The sequence below is a fragment of the Mobula birostris genome, chromosome 1 (assembly GCF_030028105.1).
Source record: "Mobula birostris isolate sMobBir1 chromosome 1, sMobBir1.hap1, whole genome shotgun sequence".
NCBI classification, from domain to species: domain Eukaryota; kingdom Metazoa; phylum Chordata; class Chondrichthyes; order Myliobatiformes; family Myliobatidae; genus Mobula; species Mobula birostris.
Genome location: NC_092370.1, coordinates 39750334 through 39769688, shown reverse-complemented (window position 1 = coordinate 39769688; position 19355 = coordinate 39750334). Strand labels below are relative to the sequence as shown.

At 42.7% G+C, this 19355-nt stretch overlaps 1 protein-coding gene across 2 annotated transcripts in view; it reads right to left on the bottom strand.

Annotated features, from left to right (window-relative positions):
* Nucleotides 1–19355, bottom strand: part of pde7a (phosphodiesterase 7A) — a 170319-nt gene that overhangs the window by 17594 nt on the left and 133370 nt on the right. For both annotated transcript variants that reach the window (XM_072254435.1, XM_072254440.1), the window contains 2 exons: nt 8482–8613; nt 1018–1109 (listed from right to left, as the gene is read on the bottom strand). In XM_072254435.1, the coding sequence (XP_072110536.1) occupies nt 1018–1109; nt 8482–8613 (224 nt within the window). The remainder of the gene's footprint in view (nt 1–1017; nt 1110–8481; nt 8614–19355) is intronic.

Here is a 19355-nt window from a genome sequence, read left to right as displayed (position 1 = left end):
CGGAAGGGCTCAGTTCCATCTTAGTTTCCTATACTTTAAATGCATTTCCTTTCTCTTATTCAGTAAATTCACCACTTCTCTCAACATCGAAGGTTCCCTTACCTTGCCATCTATCTTCTTACTTAAACATATTGGCTTTGTATTCTGTGCTTTGGTCTTTAAATTCCTGCCATATGTCAAAATAGGATTTTGCCTAAAATCAGTTGTTTCCAATTAACTCTCCCTAGTTGCTGCCTAACACTCTCATAATATAGCCTTCTCTATTTCAATACTCTCCCACAAGGTTCATGCTTATCCTTTATCAATAGCGATCTTAAAACTTGAGCTGTGATCACTATTCCCTAACTGTCTGCCACTGAAAGGTCAGTAACTTGGTCTGGCTCATTACCTAACAATGGACCTTTCCCTTGTTGGACTATCAATATATTGATTTAAGCAACCCTCCTGGATGCATCTAACAAATTCTGCCCCACCTAAACCTCCTACACAAAGATAATCTCAGTCTGTTAGGTAGGTTGAAATCACCCAATACAACCCTGTTGTTCTTATACCTTTCCCTAATCTACCTGCATATCTGTTCCTTGATGTCCCAAAGGCTACTGGGGGGTTTCTACAGTATCATCACAGATACTATAGAACTTTTCCTATTCTTGAGACCTCTCCATATAATCTTTATTATGCCCCCTTTGAGTGCAGCAGTGATATTGTCCCTGATTAGTAATGGACTCCCAACACCCTCTCCCCTTTCTAACTTCTCTATCTTTTGAAAAATACTGAAATCTTGGAAAATTAAGTACCTATTCCTGTCTCTCTCTTGACCATGTATTGTGGCCACAACAGCAATATTCAATGTATAAACACAAAGGAAGTTGCAAAACTGACAAAATGTTTATGATCAAGACATAACTGAAATGTTTATTAAATAGAATTCACTTAGAAATATGAAATTTTTTCTAAATTTCAGCCATGTAATGCATGCACTAATTAAAAATTATGAAATGTAATCCAGATACACACCTTTCCTCAATTGAAAAATGTGAAAATAATTTAGATTCATGAAGCACACACACTGCTGACCTCCAGTGATGGTTTTCTAACACCGAGGTATTCTGAGAGTAAAGGAGAAAGAATTAGTGGCAAAAAAAAAATTTCCATTTTGTGTTACCTAACACCAAATCACACAAGAAACATTATAATAGGTGACCAGAGGTTTAGGTAAAGGGGCAGATTTTAAAGCGGGTTTGAAAGTAAAAGAAAGAAGAGGGGAGGATCATTTTAAGGAGAGAACTGCAGAGTTTAGGATGATGACACCTGAAAGCAAAGGCAAGTAGTCAAGTAATCTGTTGCAAGGATAAGAAGGAGGGCATGGGTATATCAAAGGATTATAGGACCTTGTCGAAATGGCACGGCTGGATAATACAAAGTTGAGAGTTTGCAAATAATTGTTTAACCAGGAGCCAAAGTAGATCGCTAAATCTCTTCTGAGGAACTTCATGGAAGTCTAAATTTTTCTTTCACGGGGGAACTATCATATCTTGGGAATTTAACACTCCTTTGTGCCATTATATTCTATGTTAATGTTACTGTTACTTTGCTTGCATGAATTGGAGACTCTCTATCTGTCATATGACCATATTGTTCTCTTCCTCAATTGTAAACATTGATATAATTAAGCTGCTTATCTTCTACAACATTGCTTTCTGTGCTCCCCAAATACCCAGTTTTCCCTATTCGTGCTTCTTTATTATAAGACCACAAGACACAGGAGCAGAATTAGGTCACCTAACCTATTGAGTATGCTCCACCATTCAATCATGGCTGATTCTTTCTTTTCTCCTCCTCAACCTCAGTTCTCAGCCTTCTTCACATAACCTTTGATGCCATGTCCAATCAAGAACCTACCAATCTCTGCCTTAAATACAGACAACGACCTGGCCTCCACAGCTGCATGTGGCAACAAATTCCACAAACTCACCATCCTTTGGCTAAAGAAATTTCTCTGCATCTCTGTTTTGAAAGGGCGCCCCTCTATCCTGAGGCTGTGCCCTCTTGTCCTAGACTCTCCCACCATTTGAAACATTCCTTCCACATCTACTCTGTCCAGGCCTTTCAACATTCGAAAGGTTTCAATGAGATCCCCTTCATCCTTCCAAATTCCAGTGAGTACAGATGCAGAGCCAACAAACATTCCTTGTATGATAACCCTTTCATTCCCGGAATCATCCCTGTGAACCTCCTCTTGACCCTCTCCTAGCCAGCACATCTTTTCTAAGAGGAGGGGCCCAAAACTGTTCACAGTACTCAAAGTGAGGCCTCACCAGTGCCTTATAAAGCCTTAACATCACATCCTTGCTCTTGTATTCTAGACCTCTTGAAATGAATGCATATGCCTTCCTCACCACCAACTCAACCTGCAAGTTAACCTTTAGGGTGTTCTGCACAAGGACTCCAAAGCCCCTTTGCAACTCAGATTTTTGGATTTTCTCCCCGTTTAGAAATAGTCCACACATTTATTTCTACTACCAAAGTGCATGACCACGTATTTTCCAATATTGTATTTCATTTGCCACTTTCTTGCCCATTCTCCTAATCTAAGTCCTTTTGCATCTTGCCCGTTTCCTCAACACTACTCGCCCCTCCACCAATCTTCGTATCATCTGCAAACTTGGCAACAAAACCATCTATTCCATCATCTAAATCATGGATATACAGCATAAAAAGAGTGGTCCCAACACCGACCCCCATAGAACACCACTAGTCACTAGCAGCCAACCAGAAAAGGATCCTTTTATTCCTGCTCACTGCCTCCTACCAATCAGCCAATGCTCTAACCATTACTAACTTTCCTGTAATACCATTGGCTCTTAACTTGGTAAGCAGTCTCATGTGTGGCACCTTGTCAAACGCCTTCTGAAAGTCCAAATATCCACTGCACTGCCTTTATCTATCCTACTTGTAATATCCTCAAAGAATTCCAACAGTTTTATCAAGCAGGATTTTCCCTGAAGGAAACCATGCTGACTTTGTACTATCTTGTCCTGTGTCACCAAGTGCTCCATCACCTCATCCTTAACAACTAGCTCTGACATCTTCTCAACCACTGAGGTCAGGCGAACTGGTCGAATTTCCTTTCTGCTGCCTTCCTCCTTTCTTAAAGAGTAGCTAATTATTGCTTCATCATATTAGCTACTTTTTCAATAGATCATTATGACCTGATGTAATTATTGTATGTCTTGTTTTTGTTTTATGTTGTGCCCCAGTTTTAATATTTAGTCATCTGCAGGTTTTTTCTTTAAAGTGGTGCTCTTTTCTGAGCACAAACAGGCTCTGCAGAACATTAAATTGATTTTTGAACACCACTCATTTGCTGTCATTCAGAAATATGTCTAATTTATCCAGTCTGCTTCATTGAATGGGAATCTGATATACCCAAGTATAACTTTAATAGCTGCTTTATGATTTTCTTAACAGACCAAACACAAATAAAATCATTGTCAGATAAATGCTCACATTGCAAGCTAAATCCAGCCTATTATTAAATCAATTAGATTGTAGGTTTCATGGTCAGCAAAACATTGTAGGCCGAAGGGCCTGTAATGTGCTGTAGATTTCTATGGTCTATTAAGACTATTTCCAAGTCATATTGTTGCACAAAATTTTATTGAAATATTCAATAAATTCACCATATTACTAATTTGAACGTCAGCTTATCTCAATCTATGCAAAAATTAAAATGTTTCATTAATATTATGTCTTTGCATATGGTTATCCAACTTATTTGATTATATTTTGTCATCCTCTTATTTACATAATAATTACATATAATGCCCTGGTTCATATTTCTTTCCCGTTATGCTGTATGTATTTCATTTTGCGCTGTTCTGTGCGAGCTGCTTGTTTTCAGCTTACGTTTGGGTTATTGTTGAAGACACGAGATGAGGAGAAATGTGTGCCATCCAATTAGGATGGTCGAATTGAAGGGGAAGTTTCTCTGGTGAGAGACACTAAGGTTGGATTGGGGTTTTTTTTGGTTCGAGGGATGAAGAGAGAAGATACCAGAGATTGTAGGATTGAACCCAGAGCGGGACAGTGATTCAACGAAGCCTGTGGTGAGATCGATTGAGAATCAGTGACTTGGGGAAACTGTGAGCTCCAACTTGTTTGACTGTTTCACTAAAATGGGCCCTTTTTTTTGTTTTTTCTTTACTAACCCTTTAGTCAAATTAAGAATTATAAAGATAAATCTTTTAATTGTATGCAATGTATTCTGTTATTTCTTGGCATTCACTTGTAGCAGGGTAGCAAATTACACAATATCCACACAAACAGAGGGTTTGGGGTGGGCTCGCACCTCAATCTCGCAAGTTTGGTGGGCCGGAGATTGTCCTCCCTAGACCTACACAGCCAAGGAAACCAAGGTGTTTCATACATATAAGAGGATGCTTTGTAATAAAACACAAGGTTCCATAAACTTGAAGAATACTACTCCAAAAACAAAATACCTGATCTACATATATGATAGGTATACTTCTAGATGCGTTCAGGAAGTCAATCAAAAACAGAGGTAATCACATGTGAGGCTCACATCATTGACATTCACTGTTTTACACAAGTACCTATTTTCCAACTGATTCAGTACTTAGCTCTTACACCAGAGGGAGCTATATGCATATGATCTTCACAGTTACTATTGATGTTGATATACAGTATATGGATTAGTTGTAGCGAATAATATGCAGAAGTTACACCAATGTCTCATTTACAACATACAAACTGTATTCGCATACCATGCTCTACAAGTGCATAGTTCAATTAATGATACCGTGATTAGTGATACCTTGAATTCAAAGAAGGAAGTCTGAGAATCTGAGTGGGAGTGCGGAGGAAGCCTTTTTTTTGAATTTTTCATTTTTTTTCCATCGGCGTTCAAAGAGGCGGGACTGCGCAGGCGTGTGACGTCGGGCAGTGAAGCACGGAAGATTTAAAAGGACAGAAATCCTGCTTTGGGTTTAATTCGAAGAAGGAAGTCTGAGAATCGGAGCGGGAGTGCGGAGGAAGCCTTTTTTTTTGAATTTTTTGGTTTTTTTTCCATCGGCGTTCAGAGAGGTGGGACTGCGCAGGCGTGTGACGTCGGGCAGTGAAGCGCGGAAGATTTAAAAGGAACAGAGCCTCATACAGCGTGCAGCGTAGCTTGCGGGCTGCGGAGTGAGCCAGGAGCAGAGTGAAGGCTTAAGGGCTTCGGCTCAACGGGCTTAGGCGGAAACGGGCGGGGTGAGGAAGGTTTGGTATTCATTTTTTGTTGTTATTTGAGGAGAGGGGCAGTATCAGTGTGAGGGCAGTTTGCTGTTCTCGGTGCCGGATGTGGGAGGCCCTGGAGTCTCCAAGCCTCCCGGACGTCCACATCTGCGCCAGGTGCGCCGAGATGCAGCTCCTAAGGGACCACGTTAGGGAACTGGAGCTGCAGCTCAATGACCTTCGTCTGGTCAGGGAGAGTGAGGAGTTGATAGAGAGGAGTTACAGGCAGGTGGTCGCACCGGGGCCAGGGGTGGCAGACAAGTGGGTCACGGTTAGGGGGGGGAAGGGGAAGAGTCAGGTAATAGAGAGTACCCCGGTGGCTGTGCCCCTTAACAATAGGTATTCCTGTTTGAGTACTGTTGGTGGGGACAGCTTACCTGGGGGAAGCGACAGTGGCCGTGCCTCCGGCGCAGAGTCTGGCCCTGTAGCTCAGAAGGGTAGGGAAAGGAAGAGGAGGGCAGTTGTAATAGGGGACTCGATAGTAAGGGGGTCAGGTAGGCAATTCTGTGGACGCAGTCCAGAGACCCGGATGGTAGTTTGCCTCCCTGGTGCCAGGGTCCGGGATATTTCTGATCGCGTCCAAGATATCCTGAAGTGGGAGGGTGAGGAGCCAGAGGTCGTGGTACGTATAGGTACCAATGACATAGGTAGGAAAAGGGAAGAGGTCCTGAAAGGAGAATATAGGGAGTTAGGAAGGGAGTTGAGAAAAAGGGCCGCAAAGGAAGTAATCTCGGGATAACTGCCTGTGCCACAGGACACAGAGTAGGAATGCAATGAGGTGGAGGATAAATACGTGGCTGAGGGATTGGAGCAGGGGGCAGGGATTCAAGTTTTTGGATCATTGGGACCTCTTTTGGCGCAGGTATGACCTGTACAAAAAGGACAGGTTACACTTGAATCCTAGGGGGACCAATATCCTGGCGGGGAGATTTGCAAGGGCTACTGAGGTGACTTTAAACTAGAATGGTTGGGGGGTGGGAATTAAATTAAAGAGACTAGGAGAGAGGAGGTTAGTTCACAACAGGGGGATGGGAACAAGTGCAGAGAGACAGAGGGGTGTAAAATGAGGGTAGAAACAAAAAGCAGTAAGGTGATAAGTAAAAGTGGCAGGCCAGCAAATCCAGAGCAAAAATCAAAAAGGGCCACTTTTCAACATAAGGGCTAAGAGAGTTGTAAAAGCGCGCCTGAAGGCTTTGTGTGTCAATGCAAGGAGCATTCGTAACAAGGTGGATGAATTAAAAGTGCAGATTGTTATTAATGAATATGATATAGTTGGGATCACAGAGACATGGCTCCAGGGTGACCAGGGATGGGAGCTCAACATTCAGGGATATTCAATATTCAGGAGGGATAGACATGAAAGAAAACAAGGTGGGGTAGCACTGCTGGTTAGAGAGGAGATTAACGCAATAGAAAGGAAGGACATTAGCCGGGAGGATGAGGAATCAATTAGAAATGTGTGCAATAAAGGAACAGCAGTTATAATGGGTGACTTCAATCTACATATAGATTGGGCGAACCAAATTGGTAAGGGTAAGAGGATTTCTTGGAATGAATGCGGGATGGTTTTTTGAACCAACATGTCGAGGAACCAACTAGAGAGCAGGCTATTCTAGATTGGGTATTGAGCAATGAGGAAGGGTTAATTAGCAATCTTGTCATGAGAGGCCCCTTGGGTAAGAGTGACCATAATATGGTGGAATTCTTTATCAAGATGGAGAGTGACATAGTTAATTCAGAAACAAAGGTCCTGAACTTAAAGAAGGGTAACTTTGAAGGTATGAAACGTGAACTAGCTAAGATAGACTGGCAAATGACACTTAAAGGGTTGACGGTGGATATACAATGGCAAGCATTTAAAGATCACATGGATGAACTACAACAATTGTTCATCCCAGTTTGGCAAAAGAATAAATCAAGGAAGGTAGTGCACCCGTGGCTGACAAGGGAAATTAGGGATAGTATCAATTCCAAAGAAGAAGCATATAAATTAGCCAGAAAAAGTGGCTCACCTGAGGACTGGGAGAAATTCAGAGTCCAGCAGAGGAGGACAAAGGGCTTAATTAGGAAGGGGAAAAAAGATTATGAGAGAAAACTGGCAGGGAACATAAAAACTGATTGTAAAAGCTTTTATAGGTACGTGAAAAGAAAAAATTTGGTTAAGACAAATGCAGGTCCCCTACAGACAGAAACAGGTGAATTGATTATGGGGAGCAAGGACATGGCAGACCAACTGAATAATTACTTTGGTTCTGTCTTCACTAAGGAGGACATAAAATATCTTCCAGAAATAGTAGGGGACAGAGGGTCCAGTGAGATGGAGGAACTGAGGGAAATACATGTTAGTAGGTGGTGTTAGGTAAATTGAAGGGATTAAAGGCAGATAAATCCGCAGGACCAGATGGTCTGCATCCCAGAGTGCTTAAGGAAGTAGCCCAAGAAATAGTGGATGCATCAGTGATAATTTTTCAAAACTCTTTAGATTCTGGACTAGTTCCTGAGGATTGGAGGGTGGCTAATGTAACCCCGCTTTTTAAAAAAGGAGGGAGAGAGAAACCGGGGAATTATAGACCGGTTAGCCTGACATCAGTGGTGGGGAAAATGCTAGAGTCAGTTATCAAAGATGTGATAACAGCACATTTGGAAAGCGGTGAAATCATCGGACAAAGTCAGCATGGATTTGTGAAAGGAAAATCATGTCTGACGAATCTCATAGAATTTTTTGAGGATGTAACTAGGTGCATTGACACACTGTGCTCTTCCCGGTTGTCATCATTCCTCTCCTCCTGCCCCTACTGTAACTACGTCCTGTCAAGTCCTTCTAATGATGTCCTCTGATCCACCCATCCCCCACACATCTTCCATCTCCTGCACCATGGCTTCCATGTTCCTTTGCAAGGTTTAGTTTCTCCACCTCTACTGTAGCCACTCTCTACCATGGAAGCCATGATTGTTAGGTTTTGACACTTTCTGACATTGGTGGTGAGTAAAGTTTCCCAGCTGCACTACATTGAGCTGGATCCTGTTTTGGCTCACGACTCCATAAGTAAAGGATTGGGTTTTAGTGCACGGTGGAACACCAAGGATAAAATCCAGTTTCTTGGTAATTAATTCTTCACTTACATAGTTTTTTTTTAAAACAAGACAATGAATTTTGGCTCTTAAGCAAATTCAATCAATACTTACCTTGTATAAACTTGCTAGGTAGTGACTGGTTTTGATTAGGAAAGGCTGGTTAACACCAGGATGATCCATGTCATGTGTGGCAGCTCCTAGCAAACCCACCAGAATATCCCATGGAGAAAAAGACTTCGCAAACTTTAAAGGAAAAGACAGTCATGCATTTAAGCAAGAATAACTAAAATAGAAATGCTAAATTGTGATATTTTACAAATCAGCATAAACAACCAGCATAAACATGACAGAATCTGTAGATGTTGGAAATCCAAGCAATACACAAAACGTTGGGGGAACTCAGCAGACTAGGCAGCATCTTTGGAAAACAGCAAACAGCTAATGTTTTGGACCAAGACCCTTCATCATAGGGTTGGGGGAACAAAAAAATGAGAAGTCAGGGTCACTTACTCTGACTTCTCATTTTTTCCCTCCAGTCCAGGTGAAGGGTCTTGGCTTGAAATGTTGACTGTTTGCTCTTTTCCATTGATGTTGCCTGACCTGGCAAGTTCCTCCAGCATTGTGTGTGTTGCATAAACACACTGGCCTGGATCTTATGAAGGATTATCAGCACTATAATTCATTTACTTATGAAGCAAATTGATTAGCAAACTGCACTATACACAAATCTGTGTATAGATGTCATTTCACGAGTTTGACTCGTGCTCCTCTGCAAACCTCACTCTATGGGTGCCTTGCAGAGAGATTAAAGACATTGAAAAGTGAAAATGCAGTACTTGCCCACTACACGTGGTCTAAAAAGTTGGTGCAGCCCTTTTGCTTGCCCGAGCTCATTCTTTCCCCTTATCCTTTCTAACTCACCACATCACTCTTATGCAGTTTTTCATTTAATTAAATATTCTCATTTATAATTATTAGTTTAGATTCTGCTTCATGAGGGTTGTTACAAGCTGCTTAAGAACATACATCATTGCTTTCTTTACTGTACTATAAACATATTTCCCCACAGTCCCTAGTTATTGTCATCAGTCAAACATCCACAGGTTACCTGTGAGTAGCTGTAGCTGATTGAATGATAGGCATCAGTCCGGCATGGCTGAAGCTCATTAATTACATCTAACCTTTTCATAACCAGTGTACTGTTTACATTTATTTTAAGTGTTGGTAAATTGCATTATTTTTTAAATTGCTGTAAGGCCAATAAGTTTCTAATTTTATTTAATTCATTGAAAGAAATATACAGTATGTCACAATAACTAAATGACTAGGTTTAATTGCAAGGAGAAACTAAATGTTACATTTTCACAATTACACATATACTTTACAAATCTACATCATTCTTCTCACTCCAAAAGCACGAGGGTCGTACTTGTCCTCAAAACAGTGCAGGAATACTAGTGTCTGTAATTTTGAGGTACAAAAGGCATTTCTAACAGTGTGCTAAATCACTGAAAAAGTACCAGGATTTTCATCTTGTATGTGCAGTCCAATTCCTTTAAAGTGTTACACAAATGAACTACATACGGTAGGTCTAAACCATCAGCAGCAACTTTAAGATATGTATTCTGCAACCAATTCTGAACCCACCTGGACAAACTTCCCTGGATCCCATGCCTTCGAACTTTCTGAATAAGCCTACCGTGTGGAACGTTGTCAAATGCCTTACTAAAATCCATATAGATCACATCCACTGCACTACCCTCATCTATATGCCTGGTCACCTCCTCAAAGAACTCTATCAGGCTTGTTAGACACGATCTGCCCTTCATAAATCATGGTGACTATCCCTGATCAGACCATGATTCTCTAAATGCCCATACATCCTATCTCTAAGAATCTTTTCCAACAGCTTTCCCACCACAGACGCAAGGCTCACTGGTCTATAATTACCCGGACTATCCCTACTACCTTTTTTGAACAAAGGGACAACATTCGCCTCCCTCCAATCCTCCGGTACCATTCCCGTGGACAACGAGGACATAAAGATCCTAGCCAGAGGCTCAGCAATCTCTTCCCTCGCATTGTGGAGCAGCCTGGGGAATATTCCATCAGGCCCCGGGGACTTATCCGTCCTAATGTATTTTAACAACTCCAACACCTTCTCTCCCTTAATATCAACATGCTCCAGAACATCAACCTCACTCATATTGTCCTCACCATCATCAAGTTCCCTCTCATTGGTGAATACCGAAGAGAAGTATTCATTGAGGACCTCGCTCACTTCCACAGCCTCCAGGCACATCTTCCCACCTTTATCTGAAGGTCCTACCTTCACTCCTGTCATCCTTTTCTTCTTCACATAATTGAAGAATGCCTTGGGGTTTTCCTTTACCCTACTCGCCAAGGCCTTCTCATGCCCCCTTCTTGCTCTTCTCAGCCCCTTCTTAAGCTCCTTTCTTGCTACCCTATATTCCTCAATAGACTCCTCTGATCCTTGCTTCCTAAACCTCATGTATGCTGCCTTCTTCCACCTGACTAGATTTTCCACCTCACTTGTCACCCATGGTTCCTTCACCCTACCATTCTTTATCTTCCTCACCGGGACAAATTTATCCCTGACATCCTGCCAGAGATCTCTAAACATCGATCACATGTCCATAGTACACTTCCCTGCAAAAACATCATCCCAATTCACACCCGCAAGTTCTAGCCTTATAGCCTCATAACCTCATAATTTGCCCTTCCCCAATTAAAAGATTTCCTGTCCTCTCTGTTTCTATCCTTTTCCATGATAATGCTGAAGGCCAGGGAGTGGTGGTCACTGTCCCCCAGATGCTCACCCACTGAGAGATCTGTGACCTGACCCCATTCATTACCTAGTACTAGATCTAGTATGGCATTCCCCCTGGTCGGCCTGTCCACATACTATGACAGGAATCCGTCCTGGACACACTTAACAAACTCTGCCCCATCTAAAGCCTTGGAACTAATCAGGTGCCAATCAATATTAGGGAAGTTAAAGTCACCCATGATAACAACCCTGTTATTTTTGCACCTTTCCAAAATCTGCCTCCCAATCTGTTCCTCTGTATCTCTGCTGCTACCAGGGGGCCTATAGAATACCCCCAATAGAGTAACTGCTTCCTTCCATTTACTGACTTCCACCCATATTGACTCAAAAGAGGATCCTACTACATTACCCACCCTTTCTGTAGCTGTAATAGTATCCCCGACCAGTAATGCTACCCCTCCTCCCCTTTTCCCCCCTCTCTATCCCTTTTAAAGCACTGGAATCCAGGAATATTGAGAATCCATTCCTGCCCTGGTGCCGGCCAAGTTTCTGTAATGGCCACTACATCATAATTCCATGTATGTATCCAAGCTCTCAGTTCATCACCTTTGTTCCTGATGCTCCTTACATTGAGGCACACATTTCAGCCCTTCTACCTTATTACCTTTACACCGTTTATTCTGCTTCTCTTTCCTCAAAGCCTCTCTATATGTTAGATCTGGCTTTACTCCATGCACTTCTTTCACTGCTCTATCGCTCCGGGTCCCATCCCCCTTGCAAATTACAAACCCCATTTCCAGAAAAGTTGGGATATTTTCCAAAATAGAATAAAAACAAAAATCTGTGATATGTTAATTCACGTGAACCTTTATTTAACTGACAAAAGTACAAAGAAAAGATTTTCAATAGTTTTACTGACCAACTTAATTGTATTTTGTAAACATACACAAATTTAGAATTTGATGGCTGCAACACACTCAACAAAAGTTGGGACAGAGGCATGTTTACCATTGTGTTACATCACCTTTCCTTTTAATAACACTTTTTAATCGTTTTGGAATTGGGGATACTTATTGTAATAGATTTGCAATTGGAAATTTTGTCCATTCTTGCTTGATATAAGACTTCAGCTGATCAACAGTCCGTGGTCTCCGTTGTCTGATTCTCCTCTTCATGATGCGCCATACATTTTCAATAGGAGATAGATCTGGACTGGCAGCAGGCCAGTCAAGCACACGCACACTGTGTCTACAAAGCCATGCTGTTGTAGCCTGTGCAGAATGTGGTCTGGCATTGTCCTGCTGAAATAAGCATGGACGTCCCGGGAAGAGACGTCGCCTTGATGGTAACATACGTCTCTCTAAAATCCTAATATACGCCTCGGAGTCAATGGTACCTTCACATACATGCAACTCACCCATGCCGTGGGCACTGATGCACCCCCATACCATCACAGATGCTGGCTTTTGCACCTATCGCTGATAACAATCTGGATGGTCGTTTTCATCTTTGGCACGGAGAACTTGACGCCCGTTTTTTCCGAAAACTAGCTGAAATGTGGACTCAATTTGACCACAGCACACGGTTCCACAGTCTTTCGGTCCACCTCAGATGAGCTTGGGCCCACAGAACTCGCCGGCGTTTCTGCATAGAGTTGATGTATGGCTTCCTCCTTGCGTAATACAGTTTCAAGTTGCATTTCTGGATGCAGCGACAGACTGTGTTGAGTGACAATGGTTTTCCGAAGTACTCCCAAGCCCAGGTGGCTATAATTGTCACAGTAGCATGACGGTTTCTTAGGCAGTGCCGCCTGAGGGCTCGAAGATCACGCGCATTCAACAGTGGTTTCCGACCTTGCCCTTTACGCACTGAGATGTCTCTGAATCTTTTCACAATATTATGTACTGTAGATGTTGAAAGACCTAAATTCTCTGCAATCTTGCGTTGAGAAATGTTCCTTTTGAACTGACTAACAATTCTCTCATGAATTTTGGCACAAAGGGGTGAACCACGACCCATCCTTGCGTGCAAAGACTGAGCCTTTGATGGATGCTACTTTTACACCCAGTCATGATACCTCATCTGCTACCAATTAGCCTGCTTAATGTGGAGTCTTCCAAACCGGTGTCACTTGAATATTCTGTGCACTTTTCAATCTTATTTTAACTCTGTCCCAACTTTTGTTGAGTGTATTGCAGCCTTCAAATTCTAAATTTGTGTATATTTACAAAATACAATTAAGTTGGTCAGTAAAACAATTGAAAATCTTTTCTTTGTACTTTTGTCAGTTAAATAAAGGTTCACGTGAATTAACATATCACAGATTTTTGTTTTTATTGCATTTTGGGAAATATCCCAACTTTTCTGGAAATGGGGTTTGCAGTTTAAACCCTCCCGAACCATGCTAGCAAACCTACCTGCAAGGATATTGCTCCCCCTCGAGTTCAGGTGCAACCCATCCAATCTGTACAGGTCCCACCTTGCCCAGAAGAGATCCCAATGATCCAAAAATCTAAAACCCTGCTCCCTGCACCAACTCCTCAGAAGACAGATGAGGAGAAGTGGTGGTGAATCTGTGGAATTCTTTGCCACAGGCATGTGGAGTCAAGTACTTTTATGTATATTTTAGGCAGTGGTTGATAGATTCTTGATTGGTCTGTGCTTGAAGGGCTACGGGGTGAAGACAGGAGATTGGGGCTGAGAGGAAAATTGGATCAGCCATAATGAAATGGTGGAGCAGACTCAATGGGCCAAATAGCCTAATTCTGCTGCTATATCTTATGGTCAACAGAGATGATACAAAGGACAGGCAAGAGATGAGGCATAATCACAGCCAGTGGGATGAGTTACAGGGCAATAGAGGCGTGGTGCAGTTAAAACAAAAAGCAACAAATACTAGACTGAAAGTGTTATATTTGAATGCATGCAGCATAAGAAATAAAATGGACCATCTTGAAATTCAGCTACAGATTGGCAAGTATGACGTTGTGGCCATCTCTGAAACTTGGCTAAAGGATGGCTGCCATTGGGAGCTGAATGTCCAAGGATATATGGTGTATCGGAAAGAAAGGTTAGTAGGCAGAGGAGGTGTTGCCCTGTGTGTAAGAAATAATATTAAACCATTAGAAAGGGATGACATAGGATCGGAAGGTGTAGAGTCTCTATGGGATGAGTTAAGAAATGGCAAGGGTAAAAGGACCCTAACGGCAGTTGTATACAGGCCTCTAAACAGCAGCTGGGATGTGGATTACAATTTATAGCAGGAGATAAAAAAGGCATGTCAGAAGGGCAATATCATGATGATCATTTAGGATTTTAACAAGAAAGTAAATTGGAAAAACCAGGCCAGCACTGGACCTCAAGACAGAGAATTTGTACAATGTCTGAGGGATGGCATTTTAGAATAGTTTGTTGTTGAGTCCACTAGGGGATCAGCTGTGCTGGACTGGGTGTTGTGCAATGATCTGGAGATGATGAGAGTTGAAGGATAAGGAACCCTTAGGGAACAGTGATCACAATATGATCCAGTTCACTTTGAAATTTGAGAAGGAGAAGCTAAATTCCAATGTGTCGATATTTCAGTGGAATAAAGGAAGTTACAATGGAATGAGAGAGAAACTGGCAAAGTTGACTGGAAACGACAGTAGCAGAAAGGACAGCAGAGCAGCAATGGCTGGAGTTTCTGCAAAAAATGAGGGAAGCGCAAGATAGATATATTCCAAATAAGAAGAAATTTTTGAATGGAAGAAAGATACTACCGCGGCTAACAAGTGAAGTCAGAACCAAAGTAAAAGCAAAAGAGAGAACATACAAGGAAGCCAGAGCTAGTGGGAAGATAGAGGATTGGGAAGCATTAAAAAACTTGCAGAAGGAAACTAAGAAAGTCATTAGGAAGGAAAAAATGAATTATGAAAGGAAGCTGGCGACTAAGATCAAAGAAGATACTGAAAGCTTTTTTAAGTATATAAAGGGTAAAAGAGAGTTGAGGGTAGATATAGGACCAACAGAAAATGACGCTGAAGATATTGTAATGAGAGACGCAGAGATGGCAAAGGAACTGAGTGCGTATTTTGCATCAGTCTTCACAGTGGAACACATCTGCAGTATACCGGACATTCAAGAGTGTCAGGGAAGTGAAGTATGTGCAGTGAAAATTACGACTGAGAAGGTGCTCAGGAAGCTTAATGGTCCGAGGGTGGATAAATCTCCTGGACCTGACGGAATGCACACTCGGGTTCTGAAGGAAGTAGCTGGAGAGAATGCGGAGGCATTAACAATAATCTTTCAAGAATCGATAGATTCTGGCATTGTACCAGATGAATGGAAAATTGCAAATGTTACTCCACTATTTAAGAAGGGTGGGAGGCAGCAGAAAGGAAACTATAGACTTGTTAGCCTGACATCAGTGGATGGCAAGTTGCTGGAATCGATTGTTAGGGATGCGATTACGGTGTACCTGGAGGCACATGACAAGATAGGCCAAAGCCAGCATGGGATTAATGGATTTGTGGCTAAATTTGCTGATGATGCAAAGGTAGGTGGAGGAGCAGGTAGTGTTGAGGAAACAGAGAGGCTGCAGAGAGACTCGGATAGTTAGCGGTGTGACAAGAATACACATAGATTAAGATGTTAGCTGTCCTGTGGAATCAGCAGTTGGTCTGCCACCTGTCTTCAGGAGAGAGAGAGATAAGGAAAACAATGGAACAGCATGTGGAGATGTTAATGAAGGAAGGAGAGCTGTCAAGAGCGGCTTCCCCTTTGAACCCTGAACTGTTTGAAGTGATGGACAGGCGATACCCCAGCAGGGGGATAAAAAGGGACAGGTTTGGTAAGGCAGAACACACACACAACACCCGAGGTAACGAGACCCTGGAAGCGGTGCGCCTCTCACAAGTCGGTGGGAAGCTTCTGGACGGCTGATCGCGGGATCAAGCCATAGACGCTCAGGGTGGAAAGGCACGATCGGCGGGAACCTGGTGTGTGTCCACCCTTGCTTGGGTGCCAGGTTCACCGCAGGGAAACGATTCGTATCTGGAAACGGAAGGGTCATGGTCGGTGACCTCAGATGACATCACAAAGGGCTCGCACGAAAGCTGACTGTGAAGGTCTGTGTGTGGGAGCCGTTTGAATATTCATTTGTTTTGCTCCCTCTCTCTCCTTCCCCCCACTGTCTGCGAACTGAACTGAACTAAATTGAACTGAACTTTGCGTCACTTTGAAATTGGTCATTTACCCCTAGACAACGATAGAGCTTGATTGATCCTGTTATCTGAATTCTGTGTACATGCATGTTTATCATTGCTGAACTGTTGCATTCATTATCCTTTTGATTAGAGTACTGTGTTACTTGTTTCTTTAATAAAACTTTCTTAGTTCTAGTAATCCAGACTCCAACTGAGTGATCCATTTCTGCTGGTTTGGCAACCCAGTTACGGGGTACGTAACAGGGGGAATGGGCAAAGAAGTGGCAAATGAAATACTATATTGGAAAGTGTACGATCATGCACTTTGGTGGAAGAAATAAATGGGCAGACTATGGGGAGAGAATTCAAAATGCAGAGATCCAAAGGGACTTGGGAGTCCTTGTGTAGGATACCCTGAAGGTTAATATCCAGGTTGAGATGGTGGTGAATGCAATGTTGGCATTCATTTCTAGAGGTAAAGGATATAAGAGCAGGGATGTGATGTTGAGGCTCTATAAGGCACTCATGAGACCACAGTTGGAATACTGTGTGCTGTTTTGGGCTCCTTATTTTACTAACATTGGAGAGAGTTCAGAGAAGATACAGGAGAGTGATTCCAGGAATAAAGGGTTACCATATGAGGAACGTCTGGCAGCTCTTGGGCTGTATTCCCTAGAGTTCAGGAGAGTGAGGGGGAATCACTTAGAAACATTCCGAATGTTAAAAGGCCTGAACAGATTACATATGGCAAAGTTACTTCCCATGGTAGGGTAGTCTACAACAAGAGGGTATGACTTCAGGATTGAAGGACATCCATTTAGAACAGAGATGCAGAGAAATTACTTTAGTCAAAGGGTGGAATTTGTTGCCACGAGTGGCTGTGGAGGCCAAGTCGTTGGGTGCATTTAAGGCAGGGATAGATAGGTTCTTGATTAGCCAGGGCATCAAAGGGTGTGGGAAGAAGGCAGGGGAGTGGGAATGACTGGGAGAATTGGATCAGCCCATGATTGAATGGCGGAGCAGACCCGAAGGGTCAAATGGCCTACTTCTGCTCCTATACAGGGAACAGAGGAACCCTACAGCACGATACAGGCCCTTTGGCCCACAAAGCTGTGCCGAGGAGGCTCTTACCTTAGAAATTACCTAGGGTTACCCATAGCTCATTTTTTCTAAGCTCCATGTACCTATCCAGGATTCTCTTCAAAGACCTTATCGTATCTGCCTTCACCACCATCGCCAGCAGCCTATTCCACGCACTCACCAATCTGCATAAAAAAAAACTTACCCCTGACATCTCCTCTGTACCTACTTCCAAGCACCTTAACACTGTGACGTCTCATGTTAGCCATTTCAGACCTGAGAAAAAGCCTCTGACTATCCACACTATCAATGCCTCTCATCATCTTACATACCTCTGTCAGGTCACCTCTCATCCTCCGTCACTCCAAGGAAAAAGGCCGAGTTCACTCAACAATTCTCATAAGGCATGCTCCCCAATCCAGACAATACCCTTGTAAATCTCCTCTGCACATTTTCTACAGATGACATATCCTTCCTGTAGTGAGGTGACCAGAACTGAGCACAGGTTTCCAAGTGGGGTCTGACCAGGGTCCTTTCTAGCTGCAACTTTACCTCTCGGCTCCTAAACTCAATCCCACGATCGATGAGGGCCAATGCACCGTATGCCTTCTTAACCACACAGTCAACCTGCACAGCAGCTTTGAGTGTCCAATGGATTCAGACCCCAAGATCCCTCTGATCCTCCACACTGCCAAGAGTCTTGCTATTAATGCAATATTCTGCCATCATATTTGACCTACCAAAATGAACCACCTTACACTTATCTGGGTTGAACTCCATCTGCCACTTCTCAGCCCAGTTCTGCATCCTATCAATGTCCAGCTGTAACCTCTGATAGCCCTCCACACTATCCACAACACCTCCAACCTTTGTGTCATCAGCAAATTTACTAACCCATCCCTCCACTTCCTCATCCAGGTCATTTATAAAAATCACAAAGAATAGGGGTACCAGAACAGATCCCTGAGGCACACCACCGGTCACCAACCTCCATGCAGAATGTGACCCGTCTACAACTGCTCTTTGCCTTCTGTGGGCAAGCCAGTTCTGGATCCACAAAGCAATGCCCCCTTGGATTCCATGCCTCCTTACTTTCTCAATAAGCCTTGCACGGGGTACCTTATCAAATGCCTTGCTGAAATCCATATACACTACATCTACTGCTCTACCTTCATCAGTGTGTTTAGTCACATCCTCAAAAAATTAAAATCAGGCTCATAAGGCATGACCTGCCTTTGACAAAGCCACACTGACTAATCCTAATCATATTATGTCTCTTCAAATGTTCACAAATCCTGCTTCTCAGGATCTTCTCCATCAGCTTACCAACCACTGAAGTAAGACTCACTGGTCTATAATTTCCTGGGCTATCTCTACTCCCTTTCTTGAATAAGGATACAACATCCACAACACTTCAATCCTCTGGAACCTCTCCCATCCCCATTGATGAGGCAAAGATCATCACAGGAGGCTCAGCAATCTCCTCCCTCGCCTTCCACAGTAGCCTAGAGTACATCTCATCCGGTACCAGTGACTTATCCAACTTGACGCTTTCCAAAAGCTCCAGCACATCCTCTTCCTTAATATCTACATGCTCAAGCTTTTCAGCCCGTTGTAACTCATTCCTACAATCGCCAAGATCCTTTTCCATAGTGAATACTGAAGCAAAGTATTCATTAAGTACATCTGTCGTCTCTGCCGGTTCCATACACACTTTTCCCCTGTCACACTTGATTGGTCCTATTCTCTCACGTCTTATCCTTTTGCTCTTCAAATACTTGTAGAATGTCTCAGGGTTTTTTTAATCTTGCTCACCAAGACATTCTCATGGCCCCTTCTGGCTCTCCTAATTTCATTATTTAGCTCCTTCCTGCTAGCCCTATAATCTTCTAGATCTCTAACATTACCCAGTTTTTTTGAACCTTTTATAA